Here is a 16,637-nt window from a genome sequence, read left to right as displayed (position 1 = left end):
GGAAATGTCTCCTTTACTAGCAGTCACCACTGTCTGATCTAACCTTACCAGTAGTAAGGTACAGAATTGTTTCTACATCTATTTAAAGGTTTCAGTAGTGATGACCTCTTAAATAATACTCTCAGTATCTGTCATAATGATTGATTCATATCATTTGTAAAGGACTCCACTCTGCATTGAGGTATTCTGCCTAGCTTATACCCGGTCCTATATGTTCTTTTTACTGCAAAGAATGCCAAAAAAGTGGTGAGTAGACAGTCTGTATACATTTTGGACTGTCTGAGACTCTTTGAAATACATTATAATGGATTCAAAGCTTGTAACAGCAATGAAACAACACTAATTTGAGTAATTAGTGGGCTAATGACCAATGGTGTTATTCTGTCTTGATCCTCTTACAACTGAACAGTCCATACAACATGGCTGACAATAAAATTGTACTGTAGTATGCAAGGGCCTACTATGGGCAGTCTTTTACAGGGCTTAATTGGTTTGCTTCCTCCCTCTCAAGGCATGAAAACTAGATTACATGTTGTGTTAACATATATTCTGTCTTCCCTAGGAGTTGCAGAGTTCTACAATATACCTTTATTTAGTGTGTATATGCTACCATATGGCAATAATATCCAGTAGGAAGTTACTTTGTCATTAGTCTATAAATAATCCTCAGATTTACTTCAGTGTTCCTCAGAAGCTTGTATTTTATTCTGAATTTATTGAAGACCCTATAGATGTCATTGTCATGGATGATTCCAAAATGTAGCAGGCTCAACCTGTCCAAAACCACTGCCACGGTCTTTCATGATATATACAGGTCCTGCAAAGCTCTGGTCCTTATTACTTATGTATGTCATAAACTACAGTTTGTTTCAAATATTGTTGCTGCTGTAATCTGAGGAATATCATCCAAACTGATCATGTTATCTCACCAGAGGACTTGCAGGCTGTAGTGCAGGATGAAGTTATCTGTTAAATGCATCACTGTAATGCTTTGTGCTTGGTCTTTATAGCACCCAGCTTGACAGATTGCCCCTGGTGCAGAATTTTCTTTCTCTTATGTCCAGTTCTACTTTCACAATCACCATATATAAACACTTTTTAAAACCACGGCAAGCCAAACTATATTTAAGCATTTTTAAAATTTTCTTTTTTTCTTCTTTGCTTAATGACATAACTATGGAAACATGACCACAGATATGGAACTATCTTCAGGCTTTTTGGTTGATGTGGCAGATGCTTTTTTCTCTGTCCTAGCAAAATGTGGTTAGAATCATCCTACTCATCCTTTACAACTGCTAACTAGAGTACATAAAGAAGTGAAACACCACTGAAGTACAAGGTTCTTGGCCATTTTAAATTAATCTGTGTTTGACAAAGCTGTGGTAGATAAAGGATTAAGAAACTATTTTTGTGTTTCATATCCAATGTAATCTACCTAATAATATTAAATAGATTTTGATAAATGATAGGAAGGATATTTAGGGAACTATGTTTTGGTTAAAGTAATTGTCCCTAAACTAAAATTTGGGATTAAAAGATGTGTGCATTTAAAGTATTTGTTGGAATATCCAAAAAAAAATCTGCTGGGAAAACAAATAAAAATGGGGACTTTTCCATGCGCTGCATGTTCCCAGTGTAAATTTATAAATACCTCTTATTTTTAATAAAGAATAATATGTTCTTCTGTTATGGTGCATTACAATTGTAATAAGTCATGCATACTCCGTTTACAGTTTGTATATGTTATGAGGCTTACTAGGTTGGGAAAAGTGTAAGAAAGGTATCTGAACATGTATATGAATATAACTATTCTGTTAAACAAAAGTCTAACATACGAATGATTAAAAAGTTGTTACTAGAAAAAGAACTCCTTGGTCACAATTCAAAAAGAATATAATAAACCTATCACCTGCTCTCACACACTGAAACATGCATTTTTGCAGAGGTGTAGAATCCTGCCACACCAACCTAAATTTTCAAATGATGTGTATATATAGTAATTCCGCAGTTGCACAACTGTAAGGAAAGGAGAAATCCCCCAACACAGTGCACAGCAGAGCCACATAAATAGCAATTGTGGCATGCCCACCTATCAGTGATATTAAGTTTGTTCAAAAGTAAATGTAACCAATCTTGACCAGGTAATAACAGCGGGAGCGATTAACCATTGAGTGTATGTGGGGTAAATGGAAAATAAAGAGTCCTTCTTTATTTCAGTGACTTGGTATTTAAAGATTGGGCACTGGCAAATGTCGCAATGATATAATTTCTGTTGTAGGGGAAATCTGAGCACCTCTTTTCTTCCTTTTAAATGGATCCAGATATAGGTAGGTATGGGAAACTTTGGTAGGTACATGGGAAGATTTTAAATATTTTTAATGGATTTATACATTCATTACAAACCCAATACATTGGTAGACCATTTCAGTAAAAAAAGTAAAAGTTCCTTTGGGACTGTGCAACCTAGTATCATGTTATATTTAATAAAGGGGTGCTTGTACCCCACTTTATTAAATATCACACAGTCCACTAAGTTATGTTTTGAATAAAGATGTGTTGCTGACATGGTCAGTTTGATATGTCAACTTCCAGTTTTTTTTAAGGAAAAGTACACTTACATTTTGTGGTGGACAGTTTTCTTCATTCCAAGAACTTTGGCACTAAGTGACTATTTAGTGACCAGGATATAATTACAAACTGCACTGTTTTATGGTTTAACTCAAAGTGATCTTCCAATTTGTATCCAGTAAGAGCATCGCCTTTTTCATTTTCATAGAAATGTAGCTTGTAATATGATCTTTGTCAGGAAAGAGGCACAGAATAGCTAGAACTGGATATGTATTCTAGTAACACATCTGAGCAGTGAACTAAGTGTATTATTCCTCAAATGCATCTTGAGGAAATGTCTCCAGTAGAAGCATTGATAATTAATCCCATCCCCTTCTGATCTCTATGAAATGAATGCATATGCATGCAAGGAAACATATAAAAATCTACTTTTTGGATGGATTCTGTTGCAATACAGTCTAATGTGGAGATTATCTCAATGCCCAGTTAATGGCTGTTAGAACACGGTCTTAATATTGACCAGAAATGCATTTCATTGATTGGTTAATGCATATCACAAGATAGTCTATATATATTCCTTTACAATACATGGCACCACATGATCCTTCACTGTTTAATTAATGCAGCATTAATAGTAATTCCACATAATTCTTGCTATGCCTTGCAAAGAAAATTATAAAATATTTCATCATTATTTTTCTGATACCTGCATTTGCTTTAGAAAATTTCATGTTAGAAAATAAAATTACTAATTTAATTTCATATTACTAAACCATCTATTCTCAAGTTTTAATTAAAAATAAACAAGAGTATGTTATGAACAATATATTGTTTGTTAATATTGTGGGGATATGTAGTTAAATAATTGCCCTTGATTTTGTAGAACATCACTAATTTTTGTCGCATAGTTTTGCCTGGTCCCTCACAATGTTTTTGATTTACTGATAAATCACTGAGGAACTGGGGATTACAGCCAGTCTATGATGTCAAACATTAGAGTTTTGTATTTCTTATCTTCAGGAAAAATGCATGTTGGTGAAACTTTGTTGCTCTGTTAACCTTCCAACTAGAGTAATACTTAAAAATTGTTACAGTTTTTAAGCCTTTATCCCTCATTATTTTTAGATAGAGAAATGCAGTCTTTCACTTGGTATAAATAGAATAATTTAACAAGAATTGTACAAATAAAAATTGATATAGGATGGTTTCTTAAGGATGAATTTGGAAGTACTGACAATATGAGTTAACCTGTTTGAAAGAACAGTACAACAAACCTAAACTTTACAGAAAAAATCTGTAGCAATTTCACTTTCTTTACCCTCATAGAGGGATATAAATACTGCAGGGCCTGACCCTTAATTTTAGTCAGCATTATGACTGCTGCATCCCTGGTAAGGAAATGCAGCAACTTTGGAGTAATGGCAAATTAGACAACCAACCACAATAAACTGCGTTGGTGTTTTTTGTGAAACTGTACTGTTACCAGAAAGTATCTGTATTTGTCTTTTGCAGCATATTACGATACATGCAGATTTCTCATAAAGATTACATAGCTGATAGAGGCCTGCATTTTAAACATATCTGATCTAATGTTCTTTAACCATAATATTAAATTAGATGATAATTAACTGCAACTTCATATTTGCTTAAGTAGCATTGATCACTCATCCTTGATTACGACTTTTTATGATAAATCTGTACAGATTCCAGCATGTCTTGGAAATATTTTTTTCCCTTTGTAAAATCTTAAGCATATTTTTCTTCTAATACATATCCATAAAGCAACTGATTTATACATGTTTGCTATTTCATTTTGGAAACTTGCAGTGAAGTTAGTTCCATAATATTAATAAAGAGAACTTGCCTGGCAGCTGGAGCAGAGGATTAAGGAGCTGTTAACAAGCTGTTTCCTGTTGCCCAGTGGTCAAAGTTTGATTCCCTCAACATCTATTGCCTAACTGTGTGACACTAAGCAAGTTTTTTAACCAGACACACTGCTCTAGGGCTGAGTCTGCAAAAGGTCTATGGTGATTAGTGATCTACCCTGGTTAACAAATACAAATAAATCAATAAAAAGGGTTTGGGGGGTTGTTGGGGCTGGGGGTTGTTCTGTTGGTTAAGATGGTTGTCTTACATGGGCTTTCTAAGATGAATGCATACTGATCATCAGCTTAATTTCAGCTCTCCCAGTGTGAAAAAAAAAATGATAGCTAAGAGCCAGCAATTCTGTCTATTTTAGTAAAATTCGGTTACTGACTAGTAAGTACACTGCCTGAATGTCAGCAAAGAAGAAACTTAGAGTACATGAAAGAAAGTCAACTAGAAAAGGTGAAGACAAAACACTGACTGGGAAGAATCCTGCACCTGTTCAACAAAAAGCAGTTCAAGTCTCAGTTTTTGGTACAAGAGATGGTTTCCAGTAATTTAGAGGAAAAATAAGTCAAATGTGCTCAGTGTTAATTAAAATGAAGCACTGAAGAAGTATATAAATTCAATAAACAAAAGGCTGGGAAAAAAGGAAGAAGCTTTATACAGATACTCAGATGAACTGATAAAATTGCAAAAATCAGAGGTCAAAATAAAGGCTGTCCGTCTGTCTGACTACAAAACTGCTCAAGAAGAGATGCTTCAAAAATGGTAGTTAGAGGACAGGGAATGCAGAGAAAATTGGAAGGAACAGACTGTATGAAGTCTATGAAAGCACAAATAAGTAACAGGACTGGTATTCCACAGTAGATTTGTTAATTTAAAGGGCACATTATGTGTATGCTACAAACCTAGCCATGAGAAAGCAGCCAAGACCTTAATTAGTAAAGATGCAATAACACCAGCAGAAAGAGTTTATCCTAAAAAAAACTGTTGCAGAAGGTGTTAAGGTACCCAATAACATTCACACAAGACAGTTCAGCAGACTATAACAATCTCCTTTATTACACAGAGAGACACATTTTTTTTTTTGAGATATGTGAGAGACTAGGCAATTATAATCCTTTCTACTGAAACTACATAAATCTTCACACTCTATATCTTTTTTCATTGCAAGCAACATTATTGTAACAATTATAAATCTGCCATGACCAATTAGAAATCAACACTATAGCATTAATTTTAAGATCTCATGACTGCCTTTTTATGGCATTCCATATAGGCACAAGTTCCAGATTCCATAATAGAAAATTCTACTCAGAACAAATCTTATACTTGCTAATATTAGGGAGGAAGCAAACTAACAGATACATACTGAAGTATATTCTGAATATTTCATTTTGCTGTGAAAGTTTGTTAGAAATGAAATGTATACACAAACATTTCCATATCTGTACTTCTCTCCCTTCACAAAGAGTAAAGTATTAAAAACTGGAGACAGTAGAGTGTTTGAAGAAAAGGATTATTCACTGTACACCAGGCAGAAGAGAAGTAAATCTGTTTCAGCATCAGGGAATACTGAGAGGCAGGTATGAGATTCAAGCTGCTGTATCCAGATGTCTTCAGACAGTTTTTCCTGGAGGATCAAAGCCTTTTTTAATGCATAACAGGCTAAAACAGAAATACAAAAGTTTGTTTAACAACGGGTGAGCCATCAAACAGAAAGGGATTCTACTTCTCATTCTTCTGATGGAAAGGATCATATAGAGACTTTGCCAGTGCAACCGTTTCCAATGTTCCTAAGGAAAATGGTTGAGAGACAGAAAAAGCACAGGAGCGGACTAGAATTTTCGGGAGTATCTTGGATTTGAACCAGAGTCTGGGGTTGGGAGACTGAGATGAACAGGAAGAAGCCCAGCAACACTGACATTATTGATATCAATCATATTTCTGAATATGGTTTTATAAGAAAAAGTGGCTAAGAAAGATTGGATTTTTATTGACTTTGTTAAACTTGCTAGGGAACTGAAAGGCATAGGGCCCACTTCATGTCATTAATGTTTGGAAGGACAGTAAAAGGAAAAAGGGGGAGGGAAAAGGCAACTGTAAGTAAACCATTTTTGTTCTTCATGGTATTTGTATAAAACATTTCATGATATAAACCTCATATCATATAGTAAAGCATTTTTGGTGACCATTGTATATGGTAAAGATACTAAAGTAAACAGGTACTTTTATCTTTCTTAATTTAAAAAAAATATAGACATTATAGTGTAAAAAGACAAGAAAGGCTAGGCAAATGGATGTTTAATTTAATAGGTTGTAATCCCAGGTTGTTGGGTAGGGATGGGGTGTAAAAGTGCACTGATTATAATATATGTAGAATTTAAATGTTTTCTTTTATATTTGCATAGGTGACTTTTTGGATTAATGCCCTTGACTTAATATAGTGAAAATATTTTTTGTGTAAGTTAAGTGGTTTTTGTTTAATGAGAGATCACAATGTAATGAATAGTCTTCTTCAAGAAAATAAATGTTCTATGCCAGATGAGAGGTGTGCAACTGAGGGTAGCTGTATATTTGTTTCTGTTTTCATTGAAACTAGCTGACTAAAGATGAAAGAAAGAAATTGAGAGGTCTGGACATTGTTTACTGAGAGAAACATAAATTAAATGGTACAAAGGAAAGCAGCTCAAAAACTTAAATTTGAAATTACTGGAAGTCAATAAGGGATATCAGAATTTCTGATAATTAACTATTTTAATGCATTTACTAGAATAGTGTATAATTTAGTTTTATTTAAAAAGAGCCAATGCAATTTTTCTTACGGCTAAAAGTAAATCTTTTCCAAAAGCATACAAGTTATTTTTCACATCTGGGAGGGGAATAGAGTTAAATAAAGAATATATATCAATTAATGTAAGTAGGAGCACAGTCTGTAATGTGGCTTTGAATGAATTACCTTAATTAGGTTAATTAATGCCTGTGGGTGCAGTTGTGAATTTTGAACAATCATTGCTATCAGGAGGGTTAAACTCATTATTTAATATGCACTTAGTTTTGTGTGTTTGTTTTATGTTAACAGGTTAAGGGGGTGTGCTGGAGTTGTGTTTGTGATTTGTTTGAGAGATTTCATTAAGGCAAAAGGTTTTGTAAAATGTGACATAGGTTCAAATGTAGATGACAAAAAAAAAACAGCTGTATAAAGGATCAACCAGTCAAGCACTACTGGGTTTCTGCAACACAAAAACTGGAAATAGACACTTAAAAAGCAAAAAGCTTACATATGTAATAGAAATGATTTATTATCATAATGACTACAGTAAACATGTTATTTTGGAATGTGAATGACTTCACAGGTATAGACATAAAGGCAAAATAATTGATTTATATTAAGAAATGCAGAGTGCAGATAATACTAATGGTACAGGAGACACATTTGGAAAGAAGTGAGTATGTGAATTTGATAAATAAAGGATGTTAGCATGAATATTTGGCAGAATGTCAGGGACAAAGGAAAAATGGAGTACTAATACTAATTGCTAGAGGAGCTCCAATAGTGGTAGAAGAAGAAAAAGAAGATAGCAATGGTAAATTTCTAGTAGTAAGGGGCTACTGTCAAGGGAGGAAGATTCTGCCGGCATGTATTTATATTCCATCTAAAACTGCTGTTATGAAGCTTAAGAAATTTTTTGAGAAATAATCAAATTTCAGCAGGGAATATTATTTTTAGATGGGGACTGAGACTTGATTTACAACAGTGAAGATGTATCAAGGGGTACTAGAAGGGGAAACTATAACATGAGGGTAGATTTCTGAAGAAAGTTATGAAAATATTTGATAGGGAAGATGTGAATTCAGTAGTAGGAACTCAAAGAGAATTTACATATTATTCTCCAAGGAATAATACCTGGGCTATACTACACAGAAATTATATTTCAGAGGAACATATGTATTTAACTAAAAGCTTCCACACATCCAATAACTATTTCAGATTAGGCACCAATACCATCTAAGATAAAAATGCAGAGTAATGGAGTAAAAATGAGACCCTGGCATTTCCCCACCTACCCATTAAAAGGAGAGGAGTTTAAGGAATGGGTTGTGAAAATTATTTGTGAGTTATTAGGGCAGATAGTAATTTCTTCAGAAGTTATAGCTAGTGAGTGGGATAAAATGAAAGTGGGGTTTAAAAACAGGTTAGAAATGAAAAAGAAAGAGATATGTTTAAGAAGTGACAACAATTATATAGAAAGACTAACAAAGGTTAAAGTATTACAGAATAAGGGAAATCTCATAGAACAAGAAGAGAATCAACTGTAGAGTGCTAAAGAGAAAATAAGGGAGTATCTGGATAATATGCACGAGTTCAGAAAGACTGCTGTTAGACAACTGTTTTTGATAATAACTTCAAAGCACAAGAACTTTTAGCACAATGAATTAGGCTACAAAAATTTGAAAGGGTCATTGCCAAACTTAGGGAGCCTATAACAAGAAAAACAACAAGAGATCCTGTACTGGTATTAAAGTTATTTTGGAAATGTTATGAAAATTTGCATAAAGATGAGACTATGGAAATCAAGAAAAAGCACAAATGGAAATATTTGTGGAAGATGTAAGTATGCCAAGGCTAGAGGTAAATGAGGCTCAATAATTATCAGTTAAGAGAGGGGATGAAATAAAAACAGTGATTTATAATCAATCTACAGGAAAGGCTCCAGGAACAGATGATATTCCTGTGGATGTTTGGAAGCTAGGAGGGAAGGAAGTGATAAAGATCTGGAAGGCTTTGTTTAACAATATTTTGTAAGGGAAGCATCAACAGCCTGGAAGAAAGCTGCTGTAACACTTAAAAATGCTAAAGATCCACCAGACCCATCTTCCTACAGGCCCATTTTAATTGTAAACCATGATTTTAAAGTGTTTTTATCTATAATAGCTAAAAGAATTGCAAAGGTGTTGACAGAATTGATAGATATTGATCAATGTAGTTTTGCAGACAAAAGGCAAACATCTGACAACATTAATAGAACAGTGATGATCCAGATGGAAGCAGAATGCAAGAAAATATCACTTTATTGGTGGGTCTTGATGCCGAGAAAGTATTTCACAGAATAATCCGGGATTTTATGAATAGGGCAATAGAAACATTTGCTTTCCTTGATACAATAATAAGGTTAATTAGGAGAATATATAGGGGATTAGAGGCTAACATTAAAGTGGAATTGTTCTTCTCTAATAAGTTGTGTTTGAACAGAAGAACCAGGCAGGGGTGTCAGCTTTACTCTTTGTTATTTGCATTATATTTAGAGCCATTTGTGAAAAAAATAAAGGATTCAGAAATCCAAGGAAATAATTGGAGTGGTAATCAAGAAAAGTCAGCTGTATTTGCAGACAGTATTATTTTGTAACAGATAAGACTATAAAAAGGATATCTCAGTGCTGTGGAACATTCTGAGGCAGTTTTAAAATTTTTCAGAATATAACATTAATGAAGACAAAACAAAGGCTATAGCTATAAACTATGTACCACAAATCAATTGGTTCAGTAATACTCATATTTATGGGGACTCGATAAAATGAAGTATTGAGGATGATGGGTTAAAAAGAATTCTGTTATGGCAGCTAAGGATATATATGGGAAGAGACTAAACAAAAGATAATACAAAAACTAAGAAAATGGAAGCTTGTGTTTTAAGGATATAGATAGCAAGATACAAGCAGTGAAAATTTTTTTTGTCCCTTTAGTTTTATATACAGGTCAGGCGCATTTTTATCAACCAGCAGAGAAGTTGTGGACAGTATTTAATAAAGAGATGAAAGATTTTATCTGGGAGAGAAAGAGGGCAATGGTCAAGTGGGATAAGTCAATCCTTCCAATAGAACTAGGTGGTTTAGGATTACCTGATTTGAAGGGATATTTTACAGCTAGACAATTAAGGCTCATATGCATAACACAAGCAGAAAGCAATAATTCAAAGTGAAAAAGGATGATGATGAAATGGGGAAATTCAAGAAATAAAGAGTAAGTGGGAGTTTGGATACAGATCCTCAAGGAGAATAACAACAGCCATACAGAAAATTCATAAATGTGAAGTGGCTGAAAAACACTGAAAACAGCCACAAAGTATCATAGAAAATGATGATGCTTACATCACATGGGATCACCCATTGCCAACAGTTCAAAAGATAGATGCTAGAAAATGGATATAGTGGTCCATGAACAGAATACAAAAGTAGCATTGATCATTGAAATCACCACACCCACTGACTACAGTGTCTTGTGTAGAGACAGGCACAAAGTCATAAAATATCAGGATCTGCAGGCAAAAACGAGAGCAATGTGGAAGAAATATACCTAGATAGTTCCAATAGTGGTAGGAGCAATGGGTCTTATAAAAAATAATCTACAATCACATATAGATATGTTACCAGTACATTTAATCCCATACAAATTGCAGAAGGAGTCATTACTAGGCACACTGTGGATGCTGCGAAAAGCACTTTAGGCTAACATCAAAGATTGAAACAATACTAATTTCATGAACTTTAATTGTATTTTGACTTAGGAATCAGGTTCATTCCCATCATGGTATTAGAACCCCAAAAGATTTGAAAAAATTAAAAAATTCATAAAGTAGCAGAAAGTACTCTAAGAACTAAGCCAACACTAGAACGAAGAAAGGAGGTTTTTCCAACAGGGGTGAATGCACTTAGAAATACAGAGAATAAGCAAGATGGGGCTGAAATTTATGGGAAAAAAATGGCAAAAAAACCAAGATATTGGGAGCAAATAGCTAAAGAGGGAAAGCTAATAGAATGGGAAGAGGCCAAGAAGACATTTGGACTGCAGGCTAGAGATGGCCTTCCCTATCAGAGACTGATATCAGAGAATAGGCAAATAGAAAAGGTAAGGGATCGGGAAACACTAAGTGAAAGACAGGCTCTGGTAGAATTTTTAGTTGAACTTAGAAACAAAGCTGCTGTGAAAAAAGTGATAATTAGTAGGGCATATAAAATATTGCATGATAAATATAAGAATCAATCAGAGGTTAGAAAAGAGTGGAAAGCAGACTAGATAAGCAACTCACAAGGAAATAATTGGAGGACATATGTATGGCACCAAATATGCAGCAAAGTCTAGAAGATCTAGGATTTTTGTTTGGAAGTGTTACATAGGTATTTTTACACCTCAATCCGACTCCAAAGAATTTTTCCCCTGAGAGAGAGAAAATGTTGAAGATGTGATGGTGAAGAAAAAGATAACTGAAAATGTATGTTTTGGGAGTGCGAAGAGTTGGCAGATTTTAGACATTCCCTACAAACTACACTGTCAGAAATACTGAGTGAACAAATGGTTGTAACTAAGGAAGTTATTTTTTGAGCTGAGATACAGAATCTGAATTGCCTAGACATAGTAAGGCCTTGTTAAGTTTAATTCTGGTGGCTGCTGAGAAAGCAATTACTAGAAAATGAAAATCAGAACCTAACCAACTGTATTTCAATTAGTAAATATTGTAACAGATAAAATAACTGGAAGTGGGATCTTCAGAAAATGTTAAAAAAGTGAAACTGTGGGAACAATACATGCAAAATCATGTTTTGTAGGTTTAACAGAAGGTAAGAATTGAGCAAGTTATATAATGCTGGATTGATAATTGTGTGAAAGAATGTATGTGCTGTATAATGTTTGTAACTGTGAACATGTTAACATGGTTTGTTTCTTTTATTCAAATGTATGTTTACCTATATCTTAATTGATAATTCAATAAATGTGTTAAAAAAAATGTTTATCTCACATACACAAAGTATAGGGTTTGATTCTCACCCTTACGAAGCATGGCTAGGTTTAAAAAGGCCACGGAGGATCATTAGCATATTAATTGCCTAGGAACCTATAAAGAATTTCTAAGTACAAATGGACAAAAATAAGTCTGTAATAACCTGTGCATCGTTTTAACATTGTGCATGCTGTACACACAGTAGGCTACTCTAAGTTGTGAATTAAACAACACTGTGGATGCAGTGAGGGCACTTATTTTTATCTCTTGCCTCAAAACCCACTTAAGGTGTTAACTAACCACAAAGAGAAGCACACTCTGTTATGAATTAATACTTATTTAGTAGATGTGTAGTGCTGGAATCTAACTACAAAAGCACATTTCTTTCTAGTGTTTGCAGATAATATTTGTAATTACAAGTTTATTAATGGCACCACTGATTATTACATTTTGCTTTATTTTTTATTTTAGGTGCTCTAGGCCCAAAAGGGGATCCTGGTGAAATAGGACCTCTTGGTCCAAAAGGAGACATAGGACCAGAAGGAGAGTGTGCAGTTGCTCCAAAATCAGCCTTCACTGCTAAAATCTCTGAGTCAAGAAGTCTTCCACTTGCAGACACACCTGTCATATTCGACACTGCCATCATCAATGAACAGGGACACTATGACCCACGAACAGGAAAATTCACATGCCAAATCCCAGGAGTTTATTACTTTGCCATCCATGCCACTGTCTTCAGAGCAAGCCTGCAGTTTGACATCATGAAGAATGGCATCTCAGTAGCTTCATTTTTTCAGTTCTATGGTAATTGGCCAAAGCCCACCTCACTCTCAGGGGGGACCCTGCTCACATTAGAACCTCAGGATGAGGTATGGGTGCAGATCGGTGTTGCAAACTACACTGGGTTTTACTCTAGCCAGAAGACAGACAGCACTTTTACAGGATTCTTGGTGTATTCTCACTGGAAGCACTCATCAGTTTTTAACCTGAAGTAGAAAAAGAAATGAGCAGGGGAATTTAAACCGTCTTATTTGAGGCACCTGGTTGCTGTCACAAAATACTGGACATTGGATGACAGCTGCTGGCTGGTTGCTGCAGAGCCTTGGAATGCTACCCTTTCAGCCTGTTTATTTATCTGTTACTTTAAGATTACACTTATATGAAACATGTTTCTTAGAACTAGCAGTGTACTTGTATTTGAATTTCTTTGCAAAAAATAATGTGCTGACTTCTGTAACAGGCCTTAAGCTGCAGAACAGCACAGAAAATGAGACAACCTCTTAGTGGAGTTAACCACAAGATAAGATGCACCTGCTGCTTCATTACCACACATAGGAATATTTTTTTTTTCTTCAGAAGCCATATAACTGGTGTTTCTAACTCTTAGAATGCTGGTAGCTGTATTCCTGGAGGTCTGAGCTGGGAAGTCCTACTACTAACAGGTACTGATTTTAGCAAAATTTGCATCATGCTCTCTACTTTTCAGAGCACCAGCCCTTAGTATTTTATACCGTGGCATTGTTTTCTTCTGTCACCAGTTAAAGGCAACACTTTTACTGGGCAGTCTCACGCACTTAGATTTTAGATGCCTGGCCCTGTTTCCTTTAGTTTCTACTATAAACACAGTCTGGAAAAACGTATTAATTTACCAACTTAGATTCATATAAACAAAGACGATTTCTGCAGATCTTAGATGTTTGGCCCACCAAACCTAGCTAATTATCTGCTTACTAAAGAAACCAAAAAATCCTACGTGCTAGGCCTAGTAAAACAGATTATTTTAGATACTAAATAAAATAGCCACATTTTCTGCAACTTCTCCATTATCTTTGACCACTACACACTACTTAGGAAGGCTGTTCTTTACATATGCCTTCTTCATCCACAACAAAATTACATCTTTCTAAAACTGTTTTTTTCTTAAAGAAGATGCATGGAAAAATGTGTGCATGTCTATATTACAGTCACACTACAGATCATAATATCCTTACTACCAAGCCAACATAATGTATCTAACATTTTTAATTACACCATTCCAGTACAGTAGGTCATATTTAATTGATGCAACTGTATGTGAAAAACCTATAGTTTTATTGACTTTTTTCTCATTGAAGTCTTAGCTGAAATTAATGCTTCACGCACAAAACTCAGTTTTCTTTTTTTATTAATTTTATATAATATGGATGATGCACCCATATATGCTTGCAAATACACTCTCTTGATACATTTTACATTAATTCTTTAACATAAAGTTGACTTTCTCCCTATACCAAGGGGCCAAGCTGCCGAAATTCCATTTTTTTGACACATGGTCATCATTTCTTCATATGGCTTTTTTATCCTCATGGTGTACTGTCCTATTAGTGCAATCATATTTTCCTAAATCTGAGCAATGCTGTTGTTGCTTTTGGTTTATTAACTCTTTCAGCAGTTAATGACTTGTTGCTTTGTGTACTAAATTTTATATTTTCTGTCTGTTTTAAAAGTTGACAATATTTACTTTATGTACCATCTGTAAGGCTCAGATCATGCTTGCAAGTAATATGCATGTGGTCAAGGCACCTACCTGTTAAACAAATGAAGAACCACATAAACATAAAACAAATTAACCTGTGGAAATAAAAAAATAAAAATAAATACTGCACAGTTTTGTAAGACAATTAAAGAAAGAGTGTATATTTAATGTTAGTCTGTAATGTATAGGTGTATAGGGAAAGGGATGTAGGATCATTACAATGTTACATTGTACACTTAGACTGTAAGATATTTAAAGGCTTGCTTCTATCTAAACTTCATAAATAAGGTTGAATAGGCATATTCTAAAGGTGAATGAGTTAACCGAATTCATCGTGATTGTCAGATGCTTCATAACTAGACAAATGTTTTCAGGCTTATAGATATTGTAGTGACCAATACTTCCAGTCAAGCATGGTGTGCTAATTGCATCATAGATATGCTTTTTTTTTACTTTGTCCCTTCACTGATCATCCTTTGGCTTATTTCAAGTGGTACAAACTTTTTTCCCCACTTTAACTTGTCACTCTGGATAGATTAGGCTTCTATGCCAATTTATTCTATCAGGTTGGTGGCTGGTGAGTCTCTGATATGAGTTTTTATTTTGTTATCAAAAAACACTCTTGGTTTACTCTGTTCTATCCCTCTACAACACCCATTTCAGTAATTATCTCCACTCTTATACATAGTTCTTCAGACACATACCCTCATTCTTACATGCACAGAGATATTCACTCGCTCACACATCAGCAGTTACAGATATACATCTGTAAGGGCCATAATTTGGTGGTTCTGAGAACTTCAAATTCAGATGGATGGGTGTGGGTGATTGTTCCCTTTTCTGAATGTTGTAGTGGCTTAACACAAAATGCACACCATATCCTGTGACAGCCTGATTCCAGCAACTGCTTATTACCAACCACTACTGTTGGCAGTGAGATATCAGACAGTCTTTGTTGTCTGTTTCACACCAAGTGAACAAATAAACAAAACACAACATCTCTAGTTCTCTCTCTCTCTCTCTCTTACCAAACAAGTTTCCAATAAATCACATCCATTTCCAGACTGAGTTTATCAGTATTGTGTTACTAGACTTCACTATTTATTAAACAAGAAACATCTTTATTAAATTATCACGTATGACTTAGGCAAAGGCAATCATGCATTAATATAAATGAAAACTAACCATATTGACATAATTTTAGTTGCAAACATACATCACTTATAATCTATCCAGTCATTGTCCTTCACAATAACATAACTCATTCAAATCCTGCCTTCTTTTAAACCTTGATCCTCCTCTGCATATGCTGTTCCCATAATTCTCATTTTGTTCTATATGATTTGCTCCTGCCCTTTTCTAAAGATTCCAGTTTTAGTTGTTTTAACTCTGTTATTATATTCACCACTTTTAGTACAGTTGGTTTAGACCTCTATTTCCATTTTCTAATAATTGCTTTTCTGGCAGCCATCATAATTACATTCAGCAACAGTTTACTATGTCTAGGCAACTCCGATTTATGTATCATAGTTCAAAAAGAAATCATTTCCTTAGATACACTAATTTGCTCACCTAGTATCTCTGAGAACTCTTTACACCCCCAGAAAATATGTTCCCAATTACCTTCCCCATCACACCTTCAACATTTGCTGTCTGCCTAAGGAAAAGTTATTTGAAGTCTACATGGGGTATAAAAATATCAATGCAAACATTTCCAAGCAAAAGATCCTAAATCTTCTAAATTGTGTTGCATATTTGGGAGACATGCATATATCCCCCATCATTTCTTTCTGAATTGCTTATCCAAGCTATCTTCCCAATCCTTTCTAACCTCCTCTGATAGATTCTTAAAGCTATCATGCAGTGTTTTATATGCTCTACTAGTTATTCCTTTTTAATGGCAGCTT

General features: G+C 34.6%; 1 protein-coding gene across 1 annotated transcript in view; it reads left to right on the top strand.

Moving 5' to 3' along the window:
• C1QTNF5 (C1q and TNF related 5) overlaps positions 1 to 14,852 on the top strand; it is a 235,249-nt gene extending 220,397 nt beyond the window's left edge. The window contains exon 4 of the mRNA XM_044081114.1: positions 12,687 to 14,852. Within this exon, the coding sequence (XP_043937049.1) occupies positions 12,687 to 13,210 (524 nt within the window). The 3' untranslated portion in view covers positions 13,211 to 14,852. The remainder of the gene's footprint in view (positions 1 to 12,686) is intronic.
• The last annotated feature ends 1,785 nt before the right edge of the window (positions 14,853 to 16,637 follow it).

Source organism: Protopterus annectens, chromosome 8.part0 (assembly GCF_019279795.1).
Source record: "Protopterus annectens isolate FY-2018-M chromosome 8.part0, PAN1.0, whole genome shotgun sequence".
In the NCBI taxonomy this organism is placed as follows: domain Eukaryota; kingdom Metazoa; phylum Chordata; order Ceratodontiformes; family Protopteridae; genus Protopterus; species Protopterus annectens.
The sequence above is the reverse complement of the archived record's forward strand: the minus strand, read 5'-3'. Positions and strand labels throughout refer to the sequence as shown.